Source organism: Notolabrus celidotus, chromosome 7, assembly GCF_009762535.1.
Source record: "Notolabrus celidotus isolate fNotCel1 chromosome 7, fNotCel1.pri, whole genome shotgun sequence".
Lineage (NCBI taxonomy): Eukaryota > Metazoa > Chordata > Actinopteri > Labriformes > Labridae > Notolabrus > Notolabrus celidotus.
In genome coordinates this window covers 36,556,660-36,572,384 of record NC_048278.1, presented here as the reverse complement: position 1 = coordinate 36,572,384, position 15,725 = coordinate 36,556,660, and the positions used below count along the sequence as shown (strand labels likewise).

Genomic DNA, 15,725 nt, shown 5'->3' with positions numbered 1-15,725 from the left:
TTGATTGATATTACCCAGCTACCAACTACTAATACAAACAAGTTGACCCTAGAGGTCTCTGAAGTGGCAAACATTACTGTGATTTATTTTATGTGTATCATGAAGGACTGTAGTGAGACTGACAACATCAGCTTACTTTCTCCAAGCACTTTCATGTCTTCTAGTCTGAAACTGGACTTTGTTGTTAGTCTAATTGTCCTCTCTGATGTGCTCTGTGTTTCAGGGGTACAGGCTCAGAATGACTGGGGAGTGATTTACTCTACTGATCAAATCTGTGGAGCTAAGCTGCACCTACAGGTACCCATCAACGGTTAATGGTTTGTCTACTACAGTCGAGAAGACCTTCTGGTTTACCAAGCTGCAGGATAGAGAGGCTTGACTCCGCCAAAGCTGCCCTTAGTTACCGGTTCTGTTCATTGGTGGTGGAGTGTGTCCAGTTCGGTGACCTTAGGATTCCATCTCTGCTCTTTGCAGACGATGTGGTCCTATTGGCGTCATTGAGAAGTGACCTCCAGCTCGCACTGTGACGGTTTGCAGCCGAGTGTGAAGCAGCGGGGATAGGGGTCAGTACCTCCAAGTCTGAAAAAGAGTGGCTTGGCCACTTCGGGTCAGAGGGGAGTCTTTACCCCAAGCGGAGGAGTTTAAGTATCTCGTGGTCTTGTTCCACGAGTGAGGGGAGGAGGGAGCGCGAGATTGACAGATCGATCAGAGGCAAAGCTCTCAATTTACCTGTCAAGCTATGTTCCAACCCTCACCTGTGGTCACAAGCTGTGGTCCCTGCAGGGTGTCTAGGCTCAGGCTTAGAGAGAGGGTCAGGAGCTCAGACAGCCGGGAGAGGCTCAAAGTAGAGCCGCTGCTCCTCTGCAACGAGACAAGCCAGATGAGGTGGTTCGGGCATCTGGGCAGGGTGCCTCCTGGACGTCTCCCTGTGGAGGTATTTCGGGCATGTCCGTCTGGGAGGAGGCAACAGGGAAGACCCAGGACACGCTATAGAGATTATATCTCTCAGCTGGCCTGGGAACGCCTCTGTATCCTCCCAGAGGAGCTGGTGGAAGTGGCCGGGGAGAGGAGTGTCTGGGCTTCCCTGTTGAGACTGCTGCCCCTGCGACCCGGACCCGGACCCGGACAAGCAGAGGAAGATGGATGGATGGATGGAGGCAGCAGCTTTGACAGCTTTCATACCATAAGCAGCTTTCAGACATGCACTGCACTCTTAAAACATCCCCAAAGTCCAAGGAAGGATAAGTGTGAGACCACAAACAGTCAATGTTTTCACCCTGACTTTATCTGGACTTCTGGACCCCTCAGGTAAAAGTCAGTAAGAAGTTGAAGGAGCCGATGTGTGAACTTAGACGGCAACAGTCTGGAATATTCACATATACCCTTCCCTGCTCACCTCATGTGGCCTTTGTATTGATTTTTACTGTCTTGTGGAATCATCCGTATACATGTTTCAGTCATACTAACACATAACAGTCTCTGTTACAGAAGGAAACCCCCACCCCCCTCGACAGGCCCTACTCACCCCCTCCCACCCTACGCCAAATAAAGTGTTTCTAGCTGAGAGAGTATGCCGGACCCAGCTGTGAGATGTAAGTGTGAGAGACAATTTCCTGAAAGCCTGAGAGTCCTGTATTTGTCTGTAAAATATGGCAATTTCATCTTTAAATGCATTTTTACACACTCCAGGCACGTTTCCAATTATCCGAAACCACAAATTTCACCTCTATTTAAGACCTCTTCATCATTTAAAATTGGATCTGACCTCTGGATCCGTGTAGGTGAGTTCATCCTCCTGAAAAGGCACAGATGCTCTACCAGACTGTAAAATGACTCTCTTACTGCAACTTTCAAAAAGACAGTGAAGCTATTTTATAATTAGCATGACAGTGAGACTCACTTCTTCTTTTCAACTTGGGTATTTACAGTCATCTGTTTGTTCATGCATAGTATTAATGCAAAGAGGAAGGAAGCTGGCTTTTTGACTGTAGCTGGTCAACCTCTGACTGATTGAACAGAGACAAGAGGAGCAGCCATGATTCCGACAGCAGCAGCGAGTGGATTTGTTCTCTTCCTTCTCTTTATACAAGGTAATGTTCTCCTACAGACTTTATTTGTGGACTAATGAAGTTATCATTTTGAGTTGCGTACAAATATTTGACATGCTCTGTGATGCGTCACTTCTCTTCTTGTAAATTGACGTGTTTACTCAAAGTTCAGCAGACTCCGTCATCAGTATCTTATATTCCTGAACATTATAAACTATAAGTATTGTGAACCAATGAATATGAAACAGTGTGAATTAATCAATCTTCAATCCTTCAGAGTTAACTTCATGTAAATGTGTATGGGCTGTTTTCCTCAGTGGTTACATCCTTTGCACAGGAAGTCCCAAAAAGTCTGAACGCTGTGTAAAATGTTGATAAAAGCGGATTTTGATGATTTGCAAATCATTGAACTACTATATTTAACTGAAAATGGTGCAAAGACAATATATCAAATGTTAAAACTGATCTTTTTTTGTGCTCATTTTGAAACTGACGGCATCAAGAAGGTTAAACTGGAACAGTTAGATTAGGACACCAAAACACTGAAAACGTTGTCTAATGCCATCAATGCTATCTGCCTAAAAATACCAATTGGGTGTCTTGTTTCCTGCAAGTGAAATGTTAAATGGGAACTTCGCCATAAGTTGCACATTTCTATTTTTGAAGAAGCTAACAATAGTTCTGGTTACATGTCCAATCCACCCAAAATGAAAAAGAAGATACTCAAAGTGCTGTTTCAGGACCCCTGTTGGGATTCTTTTTAAATTCACCTTATGTCTGAGTTTACTTGGGGAACTTTCCATAAACACCCCTAACTTCTCTCTTTCTCTCTCTCTCTCTCTCTCTCTCTCTCTCTTATCCACCCATCACTGTTTTTTCACACTGCATCACTAAACAGTTTCCATTCACACTCTGCTGCTGCACACACTCGACACACCATCATCTCACCACAGACAGAGAACCCATCAGGCAGAGCAGACTTCTTCTTATCCCATCAGCTCAGTTTTCAATCCACAGCGTTCGTTTTTAAAGCGCCTCACTGCGCCCTCTGTATGATGTCATGCTTTTCAGGGGTGGCATTATGTATGTTTGCAGACATGATGAATATCATTTCACCACACTTTTCATACTTGGACTACTAACATGAAAAAAGTAAGATAGAAAGCCTTTATATTTTCTTGTCTGTCCAAAAGATCTGGAGAGGTGTTGGGCCTCAAATATGAAGTGCAGCCCCTGATGTTACCAAAGGCTGGGTTTTATGTAGCCAACAGAAATAGATAACAGGTCATTTTAAAGTCATGGTATCGTTGCTATGACAAAGGGAACAAGGCTGTCTAAAAGTGACACATTTCTGAATTTTATGGTTTACCTTTGTTAATATTAAATGCACAATTTATTACTATTAAATAATATTCTCTGCACTGCAGGACTGAGAGATACAGAAAATCATTCATCCTGCAGCCATTAGGCTTCATAACTCTCTAGCCAATGAGAGATGAGCTGACAGTCACCTGAATTACTTGTTTTATGTTTTATGTGATTTTTATTATTTTATCTGCCAGAAACCTGAATTTCCCCCCATAGGGGGATTGATAAAGTACATTCTATTCTATTTACAGATCTTTACAACTTGCATTATTTACAATAGCGTGAGTCTCCTGTTTCCATGCTGAGTGACAAATTGTGTGACAAATTAAAAAAAAACACACTGTAGCTAGTTTTCGTGTCACATAAACATTAATGCAGGAACCCCTTGACAGTTATTTACCATCTAGTTGGCACATTTCATTAGCTTCACTACCAAATATTTGTTATAACATCAACTTTTTGTCAGCAAAATGTTAAAGGTGACATATCACGCTTTTTTCATCAACAAATATTGGTCTAAGAGGTCCCCAAAACATGTCTTTAAAGTTTATGCTCAAAAAAACACTTTGAAATCAGATTTTGGTCTGCCTGAAAATCCCTCTTCTTCAGTCCTCCTCAGAACACTCTGTTTTCTCTCTGACCACGCCCCCTCAGGAAGTGGATGTGCGTCGGCTCTCCAGCACGTTGATCTAATGTTTACATGTTGGCTGAATATACACTGATCCTGACGGAGAGGCGCCTGCAGCAGGACCTTTCTGAACCATTGGTCACAGATTTAGTGTTTCTTGTTGTTTTATTTATCAGTATGTCGACGTGTGTCTTGGTACACAGCTACGAACATGTAGCTATGTGGCTATGCTAACTAGCGCTAGCACTTATCCATGATAAATAAAAATCATCCACTAGATCTTCAAATCTGCAGACGTGGGGAGTAAAACCGACCTTTGTGTTTATTAAGACAGCCTACAACTAGCATGCCTCCCTCCTAAGCTCCTTGTTAGCACACATGTGTGCAGGGAATGAAAAACAGAGGAGGGATTCAGTATTATTTTATACAGTCTATGGGCTGAACAAGCTCCGAGCTCTGACTCCGTGACAGATCGGATATTGTTGTTACGTAACAAAAACACTGAAGTCTGAAACGGCTCGTTTCACACACATTTACAGAAAGGTGGAGAAATCAGAACAGGGGCAGAATGGATTCTTTTCATTTTGGGGGGGTTTGTAGACAGGGACACATATTTCAGGTAGAGAACCATTAAAAAGTCCATTTTGCATGATATGTCACCTTTAAATGATGAACTAAAGTTAATGGGTCAAACTAGGAGTTAAGATAAAACATCAGTAACTCGTTTGTGTTCAACTTACCGCAGGTTTGAATTTGCCTGCATTCCGAGTCTCCGTCAGTGCAGAGTGGAAGTAAGAGAAGAGGTGTGCTTGTTTTATCTTCCAGCCGCTCCCGTCCCAAACACTAGCACAATGACCTGTTTCCCCCCTCACCCCGCCCCCATAAAGCTGCGCTGTAACAACCAGCTAGCGCTCCTCTGAGGGAAAACAAATTACCCAATGACAAGACATAATTTTCAAGGAGGGGGCCGGGAGGGGGCCAATCAGATTCCAGCAGGGGCCATGTCCCCGGTGGCCCCTCCCCTCCCTTCGCCAATCAGCACAGCCCTCATAGTTGATTGAAATTAAGTTCTACCTCTGACACAGGCAACACCCAATCATCATTTAGGATATCGTGGTGACCCCTTGAAGCGCCCCTGGATGACTGCCTGTGTCCGTGCAAATAATCAGAAGTAAACAAAAAAAGCAGATAAATAACTGAGCATAAAGATTTTACTTAAACCACAAATACAAAAATCAAATAGAAACACAATATTAAACAGTCTCTGTTATTACACCCACATCACTGTATATTAGACAAACTCCTTGTATTGCACTTTACCATGATGTCAACTTACTGCACACTGTGCATGTTCAGGTGTTGGTGTTTCTTTTATTGCTGCTCAAAAACTGTTTTCAAGTATGTTTTTTCTGCACTGAAGCGCCTTTCAGAGGGCAACAGTTCAAACAGGTGGTGTCCAGGATGGGATCCAGCCCCACTCAGAAGTCTGGGTCCTGTGAAAAGATATAAAAAATGTGTGTTGTGTAGCTGCCATTGCAGTGGCAACCCACCGTCTGCTGCTGCCTGCTGACTGTGAAGGCAGCATAGAGTTTGATTAAAGAGGTTAGACAGCCGCTGATGATGGTGCCTTGATCAGGCTATCTTAACATTATTTAAATTTGACATATTGGGCATTGGTTACAGCCTGATCACATTTCACAGGGAAGAACAGGCGCTGCAGCATCAGTCACTTGGCTCTTTTGACTGGGGTCGGATCATTTCTGTCGACCTGTGTGGGGCGGAATTATTTTAGGGATGAGAGGGGCCTCTGAGAGAGACTTTCATATTAAGTCCACTAGGGGCCCTTCCTCTGTTTGGGACCTTGACAGTCAGTCCCACGTCCTGACTATGAAGCCCAAGAGGGCAAGAGAGGGCAGTCAATAGGTGCAGAGATTGGCTAAAAGGAAAATTGGTACCCAACAGCTATCATTGAACAACAACAAGTTAGCCTTTAAATATCTACAAAGATATTTGCATAAGAGCTTAAAAAATGAGTCATAGATATTGTCTTTTAATTACATTTCCATTCTTGCACCTCAAATTTACAGACATGACTGCTGCACAAAAAAAAGAGAGTCATTTTAGCAACTTCCCTCTGAGTGAGAGTCTGTCTCCTGATGTTGTTTTCACTCTAACTGTGTTTCCTGATGTGCTCTGTGTTTCAGTGGTACAGGGTTGGGATGTCTGGGGAGTGACTTACACCTCTACTGAAGTCTGTGCCTTAAAAGGATCAACTGTGGAACTAAGCTCCATCTACACACACCCAGCACCAACAAATGGACAAACGTATTCAGCTGAGAAATCATTCTGGTTCACTAAAGTGAAGAATAGAGAATCTGTAGATCTGACTACAGACTCTGAGTACGCAGGTCGTGTAATGTCCGGATGTTCCAGGAAACGCTGCACTCTGAGAATCACAGACCTGAGAGAGAGCGACTCAGCTGTGTACAAGTTCAGGCTCTTAACAGACCAGCCTGATGGGAAGTATACTGGTTACCCAGGAGTTACTTTGTCTGTCACAGGTAACATTTTCATTCATGATTTCATAACATCTAAAAAACAGCCATGACTATGTTTTTGTGTTTGCATGTGTTTGTTGACAGTTTTATTAAAGTTACCTTCCTGTTTCTTCTCACAGACCCAGACCTCCAGGTTCAGGTGAGCACAAGTTCAAGGATCGCCAATCTGAAGTGTCACAGCAGTTGTCCTCTACCTCCTCATCCCTCCTTCATCTGGTACAAAAATGGAGAGAGAATTCAAGCAGCAACATCTTCTTCTTATTCAGACCAATATAACACTCCAGACAGTTACTCCTGTGCTCTACAAGGACACGAGGATTCCCCCTCTCCTCCAGTCTGTGAGTTAACTTCTCAATCTGCTGCTAACAGAACAACATCTGGTGATGGTGACTTATAACAACTTGTTGATTTTTAAATGGTGACCACTCAACAACATGACTTTAAAACGGTCATCATGTTTCTCTTCTTCCAGGTGCCATCAATAATCAGTGTAACAGAGTGACGTACACTCACAGAAGAATCTGTGCTCACAAAGGCTCATCAGTGGACATCTCTTGTACTTACAACAGTCACAAGAATAATGGAGCGATCACATCAAAATTCTGGTTCAGTCCTCAACTCAGTGGAAACTGGCAGAGTCCCTCTCTACCTGCGGACCTGAGAGTGGACTCCCAGTATGCAGGTCGTGTTCAGGTCTATGAAACAGGGAGTGGACACTCTGCTCTGAGAATCTCTGACCTGAGAGAGAGCGGCTCAGCAGAATATCGCTTCAGATTCACTTCAGGACACTTTGAATGGGGAAGCAGTTTACCTGGTACAACTCTGACTGTCACAGGTACTCATGAACACAAACTGATATGAATACATCAACACATTTAAAGTGCTGAAAATGTTGGTTTTGTCAGTCATCATGAGTTTGTGTACTTACTGTTGTATAATTACACACAGTCAGGGCCTGTGTCCACAAAGCTTCTTTTTCCACCAGGAGAACAAACGCAGAACCAAGCTCCTCTTTATGGAGAAAACCAACTTTTACGAGCAGCTTCAAAGAAGTTGTTGTAATCTTTGTTGCTTTGATTGAGGCATTTTATCATAAAGAGGGTAAAGAAAGATAAGAGGGAGAGAGGAGAGGCTTGTTTTAGCTCTCTCTATAGTGAGCGTAAACATGTCAAACAGAAATAATCATGAAAGGAAAAGAAAGCTGCTTTTTTGTCCAAATGAGTCTGAAAACAGCTCCGTCTAACAACAGCTCTTAGACAAAGCTGTCTCCAACAGATCGCGTCATGCATTGCATCCGGTTTGCTCTGCTGTTAGATTGAGCTGCACTCTCCAGCTTCCTGTCAAGATTGTCTGCTATGAAACAAAGAACTTTTAGGGGTTGTTGTAACTGTTGCTTCACTCATCATTTCAAACCAGAGATACTGACATTGTTTCTTGTTCTCATGTCCAGCTTTACAGGTACAGGTACAGGTACAGGTGATAACAGCTGGAGGGTCTTACACCAAGGCAGAGCTGAGGTGTCTCAGCAGCTGCAGTCCACCAGGTCGTCTTTCATACGTCTGGTTCAGGAACAGAGAGAAAATGTATGAGGAGACATCTTCTTATACAGGCTGGATTTCTCTTGGAGATGAAATCTCCTGTGCTTTCAAAGGACATGAAGGATTCCCCTCTCCTCCAGTGTGTGAGTTTACTTCACTGCCCTCAGACAAAAAACACACCTGCACACTCCCATTACATGCACACTTCAAGCTAACCTTAAAACCTCCTCAGATCTAAAAGAGATAAATGTAAATTTAGTAGAATCAAACTGTCAAACTCCTGCTGGTGTAAATGGCACAGTGAGATCAATGGTTTCATGTTTTACATGTTTATTTGTGACATTTGAAAAAACGACAGTCCTTGTCTTTGTGTGTGATAAATCTGAAATGTGGTGAATAAAAAAGTTGGCTGCAGGCTGGATAAATAAAATCAATCTGCTTGTTAACTAACCATTACATCAAAACTAAAACAAGTTAACTAAAGCAGCAGTGATGATACAAGAGCTGGGAGTATTTAGAAATATGAGCTCTTATATCTGAAGCCAGGTCCAAAGATTTTAAAATCTTAACAGATGTTAAAATATGAGTGACCCCACACATGATGACAAACACTGACAGATTCAACAGTTTTTATGACTGAGCAGAGTGATACACAAAATGTAAAAGAGTAAAACTCCAGCTCCACTGTCAGCACTGTTCAGCCTCTGTGGTAAATAATGTTTGTCAAAGAGGAACAAAGAGGCATGTAAATCAAAAATACACTTTTCATGTGATAAAATGCTCTTTTCTGGAAGTAATGCATGTTTAAATCTTCTCCAGATGCCCCAAAGACTACCTCTGTGTCAGTGAGTCCCTCTGGTGAGGTGAGGGAGAACAGTTCAGTGACTCTGACCTGCAGCAGTGATGCTAACCCAGCAGCTAACTACACCTGGTACAAGAATGGAAATCCAGACCTTAAACCTTTCAGTAAAGAAGCCCAGCTTGTCTTCAGCTCCATCCAGCCCTCTGACTCTGGAGAGTATCACTGTGAAGCTAAGAACCAGCTGGGAAAGAGAACATCCAAGCACCTTACCATCGATGTGAAATGTGAGTGACAAAAAACATCTTAATCTGTCTTTGTGGAGATATATTGCTGATCATTCATACTTCCTGCAGCTCTCATGCTCAACATCAACAGTTAGCTTCAATTAAAGGAGCAGCTACAGGAAGATTTAGAGCTTTACACAGTTTATGGAACCCGAAACTATCATATATATGTCCTTCAATAATCAAAGCTGCTTCACAGCCATGAATCACTTGTAACAAACAACTTACAAATCCATCTCCAGATGCTCCAAAGCTTCCCTCTGTGTCAGTGAGTCCCTCTGCTGAGATAATGGAGAACAGTTCACTGACTCTGACCTGCAGTAGTCATGCAAACCCAGCAGCAGTTACATACACCTGGTACAAGAACGGAAATCCAGACCTTAAACCTGTCGGTAAAGAAGCCGAGCTTGCCTTCAGCTCCATCCAGCCCTCTGACTCTGGAGAGTATTACTGTGAAGCTAAGAACCAGCTGGGAAAGGGACCATCCAAGCACCTTACCATCGATGTGAAATGTGAGTGAGAAAACGTCTTAATCTGTCTTTCTGGTGATATATTGCTGATCATTCCTACTTCCTGCAGCTCTCACGCTCAACATTGACAGTTAGCTTCAGTTAAAGGAGCAGCTACAGAAAGATTCAGAGCTTTATACGGTTTACGGATCTGCCAAATATATGTCCTTCAGTATTAAAAGCTGCTTCACAGCTATGAAGGTGCAACACTTCTAACACTCAGCTAACACATCCTCTCCAGATGCTCCGAAGCTTCCCTCTGTGTCAGTGAGTCCTTCTGGTGAGATTATGGAGGGCAGTTCAGTGAATCTGAAGTGTAGCAGTGATGCTAACCCAGCAGCTAACTACACTTGGTACAAGGGAAATGATCGTACACCTCAAGGATCCGGACCAGTCTTCACCATCAATGATGTTACATCTGAACACAGTGGGGATTATTACTGTGAAGCTGACAACAGAAGAGGGCGCCAGAATGCCACCTTACGCTTTGTTGTTGTGTCAAGTGAGTCAAGCTTTTGAACTTCATTACACACACTTTCACTTCTGCATCATCTTAACCATCCAGTCACAGTACCAGCCAGCTTTAGTGACACTGCAATCTCACAATACATTGCTGAAAGCCCAGTTGCCAAAGAGTTGATTGCAAATCCACTTATGTGGTTTGATTAAATGGTTGTACCACCGGCTGCCACTGTAACTCAATAGTGTTAGTGCTTCATCGGTCCCAGTTTTTCCATTCCACTTTGTGCCTGAAGACTCTTAAAGTATCTAACCTGGATGTTTGAGCCGTGGAAGTGCTCAACCTGTAAAGGACCATATCATCTGCAAACAGTTGAGATGCATTCAAACACTGTCCAATCCTCTGCTGGGACCAAAGATTCTGTCAATGTAAAATCCCAAAAGAAACATCTAATAAGGCACGACCATATTCCTGTCATTCAAGCACAAATGGCTTGGAGTCACGGCGCGGGACCAATTTAAGATGTGGTCCACTGTTCCCGCCAAGGCCCACATTTAATTAAATTAATTTAATTCTCCTGAAGCCAAGGTTCAAAATGGGTGTAGTTAGGGTATTGTTTAGTAGAAGAAGGAGAAGTAGTAGTAGTAGAAGTTGTTGTAGAAGTAGGAGAAGTAGTTGTAGTAGAAGTTGTAGTAGAAGTAGGAGAAGTAGTTGTAGTAGAAGTTGTAGTAGAAGTAGGAGAAGTAGAAGTAGTTGTACTAGAAGTAGGAGAAGTAGTTGTAGTAGAAGTTGTAGTAGAAGTAGGAGAAATAGTTGTAGTAGAAGTTGTAGTAGAAGTAGGAGAAGTAGTTGTAGTAGAAGTTGTAGTAGAAGTAGGAGAAGTAGTTGTAGTTGTACTAGAAGTAGGAGAAGTAGTTGTACTAGAAGTAGTAGTAGAAGTTGTAGTAGAAGTAGGAGAAGTAGAAGTAGTTGTACTAGAAGTAGGAGAAGTAGTTGTACTAGAAGTAGTAGTAGAAGTTGTAGTAGAAGTAGGAGAAGTAGTTTTAGTAGAAGTTGTAGTAGAAGTTGTAGTAGAAGTAGGAGAAGTAGAAGTAGTTGTACTAGAAGTAGGAGAAGTAGTTGTAGTAGAAGTTGTAGTAGAAGTAGGAGAAGTAGTTATAGTAGAAGTAAGAGAAGTAGGAGAAGTAGTAGAAGAAGTTGTAGTAGAAGTAGGAGAAGTAGTTGTACCGAAGAAGGATTTTAATTGGATTTTAATTGGATTGAAGACAAACTGCACATGTAAAAACAGTTGAAGGATTTGTGACCACTCATACATTAGCACAGGGTGTTTTACAATCCTTACCCAACTTGTTCTTTAAGATGTTGGTGAGAAAGTTTTCACCTCATGGGACCCTTAAAAAACAGCAAACAAAACTTAAATTCACATGAGTTATTACAGAGTATTATTCTAGGTGATGACACTGATGATGATAATGAATGTGTGGCCAGTTATCAGTTGCTAATGCACCCAAAAAATGTTTAACTCTCTGATTAATAATCTGTGTTTCTCAGGTTCAATGAAATCAGTCGCTGCTGGATCAATCTCTGCCATTTTCCTGGTTATCATTTTCCTCTTAGTCATCCTATTCATAAGGTGAGAGATCTAACTTGTGCAGATTTTTATCCAATGACAGAGCTTGAATTCAGTCAGTTTTAACAATTCAAGCTTCTATTCATTTGTTTAATCATTGTTGTATCCAGGAGAAAGAGATCCTCAAAGGAAACCAACCAGCCTGGAGAAAGTCCGGACAACAATGGAGAGGTAATGAAGAACAGTTCAGGTGTTATATTACGGGCTTAATGATTGGATCATGTTTGTTGAGACTTTATAAACATGTGTCATGTTGTTGTAGCATTTTTGTTTCAAACAGTTGTTCTTGGTCTTTAAATTGTAAGGTGCCAAGACAGGGACTGTGTCTACTTTAAAGGTGACATATCATGCAAAATGGACTTTTTAATGGTTCTTTACCTGAAATATGTGTCCCTGGCATGTCTACGATCCCCCCGAGAATTAAAAAAATCCATTCTGCCCCTGTTCTGATTTCTCCACCTTTCTGTAAATGTGTCTAAAACGAGCTGTTTCAGACTTCCGTGTTTTTGTTACGTAACAACAATATCCGGTCTGTCACGGAGTCAGAGCTCGGAGCTTGTTCAGCCCATAGACTGTATAAAATACAACTCAACCCCTCCTCCGTTTTTCATTCCCTGCACACATGTGTGCTAACAAGGAGCTTAGGAGGGAGGCATGCTAGTTGTAGGCTGTCTTAATAAACACAGAGGTCGGTTTTACTCCCCACGTCTGCAGATTTCAAGATCTAGTGGATGATTTTTATTTTTCATGGAAAAGTGCTAGCGCTAATTAGCATAGCCACATAGCTACATGTTCGTAGCTACAGCTAGAGCTGCATAGCTATGTAGCTCTAGCTGTAGCTCTAGCTGTAGCTCTAGCTGTAGCTCTAGCTGTAGCTCTAGCTATAGCTCTAGCTGTAGCTCTAGCTCTAGCTGTAGCTCTAGCTGTAGCTGTAGCTCTAGCTGTGTACCAAGACACACGTCGACACACTGACAAGTAAAACAACAAGAAACACTAAATTTGTGACCAATCCTTCAGAAAGGTCCTGCTGCCTTTCTGGTAGAGGTCGGTTTTACTCCCCACGTCTGCAGATTTGAAGATCTAGTGGATGATTTTTATTTATCATGGATAAGTGCTAGCGCTAGTTAGCATAGCCACATAGCTACATGTTGGTAGCTGTGTACCAAGACACACGTCTACATGCTGACAAATAAAACAACAAGAAACACTAAATCTGTGACCAATCGTTCAGAAAGGTCCTGCTGCAGGCGCCTCTCCGTCAGGATCAGATTCTGGATCAGATTCAGAGGGTTGAAGTAACGTGATCTCTGAGCAGCCGTGTATATTCAGCCAACATGTAAACATTAGATCAACGTGCCGGAGAGCCGAGGGCACATCCACTTCCTGAGGGGGCGTGGTCAGAGGGAAAACAGAGTGTTCTGATGACTGCTGAAGAAGAGGGATTTTCAGGCAGACCAAAATCTGATTTCAAAGTGTTTTTTTGAGCATAAACTTTAAAGACATGTTTTGGGGACCTCTTAGACCAATATATATTGATGAAAAAAGCGTGATATGTCACCTTTAAAACATGGCTTTAGCCCTGTCCCAGCGGGGGGAGATAGACCCCTCGATATGCTTTTACTTGGTAGTGTTTGTACTGACAGGGGGATTAGGTAATTCTTGAATCGTATCCACTCCTAACTCTGTACCCGGTTCACTTTTTGGCTTTTAAGACCAGGTTTCTCAGCAGACTACATGAATAAAGTCAGAGAAATAACCACGTATTGCACTGTCTCCTCTTCAGCTTAACATGGCTTCACAAAGTGAACCAGCAGAGGAACTTTGCTACGCCAGCGTGCGCTTCTCCAAAAACCAGGAAGAGGCCCTCTACTCCAACTTTTCACCAGCTAAGCCTAACAGACCCATGAAGAAGAAGGAGGATGAAGATGGGGACGATGTAGAATACGCGAGGGTCAACATTAAGAGTAAAAGGCCTTCCTCAAGGTGAGTCTGAGTGTAATTTTCTCACTGTTTTATGTGGGATGTTTTCATTATGGTTTTTACATTGTGACTTTATTATTAGTTTTCAGTTCTTTGTGTATGTTTATTTTTAATTCACAGATCAAGAACCCAAATGACGGAGGAGGATGTGTCTGCATTGTACAGCACAGTCGTCCAAACACCAAGAGTGTGAGCACAACATGGATCAAAGGTTTATCACGCCCCAGTGTCGTAGGAGACACATTTCTCAGGACTTAATGCACAGAAGAAGAAGAATTTAAACCGATAGACCATTTTGATAATTTGATAAGTATTTGGAAGATCATATTTATCGTGCCTCACAGCAGCATCTTATCCTTAAGGCCACCGTCGCTTTAACAACAGGTTGGGGTGAGCAAAGGAGCGTTTCAGTCCTAAATTTGACTGCAAGATGTCACTAAATATTCCCATTTTTACCCACTGTGCCTTTGATTTCTCTGCAAACAACTGAACGTTTAGGATTTCTTTGAATACATCTTCAAAAATGTGTCTTACATTATATATTGTTCTAAAAGGATTACCGTTTGGGAGCCTTGACTACAGCTTTTAGACTGCAGTCATCTTGTTTTTGGAGCCTGAAGTGACCATATATGGACCAGGGGGATGAGCTCTGAAGGGAGGAAGAAGATAGAAGATGCTAAATTATTTAAGTTATAAAGTCGATGCTAATTAGCTAAAATGCTAATTTACTTGCTTGTAATTTGCAGGTTTGTCTAACAAATCAGGTATGAATATCCAAGATATGAGCATTCGTTGATTCATACTTACTAGTACCAGAATTACCCTCACAGGGAAACTTAAGCACTGACGTCTACATAAGGCGGTCTGTTGGTACAATAAATCAAACAGAGATCTAAGGGGCTCACAGTCTGTTTCTCAGTGCTAACCCTAGCCCTTGATAGCCTTGTAAAATAAAGCAGTATTATGAACTAAAAATGTGAGTTAAAGCAGAATTAACCCAAGTGTAGTCTGTATTTATGTGAAATGAGTAATAAGATATTTCTTTATTGATCCCCCGGGGGGAAATTCAGTTGTTACAGCAACCCAGACATAAGTACAATCAAGAAAGAAGTTTCAATAAGTACAAAATAAGTACAAAATAAAAATAAAACAAAAATAAAACAAAATAACATAAAATTTTAAAAATTTTAAAAAAGTAAAATAAAATAGATAAATAGAGCTAGAGTACAATTTAGATATAAACAATGTTACAAATGGAATTTAAATTAAATAGCAGTAATTACAGGCAGTATTAAAAAATAATAAAAAAAATAAAGAAAAATAGATCTAATGTGGGCATTTTAACATGATGGTTTCAAGTTCAAGGTTTCTTTATTATCCCCGGTGGGGCAATTCGTCTTTCAGTCTATGTTAATGTTTATGAGGATTGACTCACTTTTGGAGCAAACCACTAGTGGCCATTTGAGGAACTGCAGTTTTTTAGAGTTGAAGTGTTCTTTTTATAGCTTTTTAGATGTTTGTAACCTGGTTAATGATTGTACTTTTTATTTCAGTGTCTCTCTTCTCTTAAAATGTTAAATATTGAATGTTAGTTGTTAGTTAAACTGTATTACCTGTATTGTGTTAACCATTATAAAGTGTTATTAGTGTTTTCATACAGTATTAAGGTGCTCTGCATTTTATTTTCTGTAAATTATTTTCTTCATGCCAGTTATTTTATCATACATTGCTCTGCTGTTATCTCTGAAGCTGATGTATAACCTTAAGTTATTCAGGTGCTGTTTTGTTAACATATTTATCTCACTGTATATTTTTAAGATGACCAAATATTTTATTGAATAAAGATAACCTGTAAATCATGCTTTCCTGGAGCAGTCTGTATGTTCATGCAAGGTGTTCAACATGGAAATTTCAAAGGAA

General features: G+C 41.3%; 1 protein-coding gene across 1 annotated transcript; it reads left to right on the top strand.

Annotated features, from left to right (window-relative positions):
• The first annotated feature begins 6,460 nt into the window (after positions 1-6,460).
• LOC117815610 (B-cell receptor CD22-like) lies at positions 6,461-14,837 on the top strand. The gene is made up of 10 exons (XM_034687418.1): positions 6,461-6,605; positions 6,722-6,940; positions 7,075-7,437; positions 8,960-9,226; positions 9,469-9,738; positions 9,977-10,237; positions 11,747-11,828; positions 11,936-11,996; positions 13,609-13,808; positions 13,926-14,837. Exons 1-10 carry the CDS (start codon positions 6,461-6,463, stop codon positions 13,996-13,998), a joined length of 1,941 nt encoding a protein of 646 aa, XP_034543309.1. The 3' UTR covers positions 13,999-14,837.
• Positions 14,838-15,725: the final 888 nt, after the last annotated feature.

Bases quoted from the DNA above. Each gene is read 5' to 3' on its own strand.
- LOC117815610 (XM_034687418.1), top strand. From the start codon at position 6,461: ATGTCCGGATGTTCCAGGAAACGCTGCACTCTGAGAATCACAGACCTG. The intron at 9,227-9,468 runs GTGAGTGACAAA...ATCCATCTCCAG, and splicing joins CCTTACCATCGATGTGAAAT to ATGCTCCAAAGCTTCCCTCT. The intron at 9,739-9,976 runs GTGAGTGAGAAA...CATCCTCTCCAG, and splicing joins CCTTACCATCGATGTGAAAT to ATGCTCCGAAGCTTCCCTCT.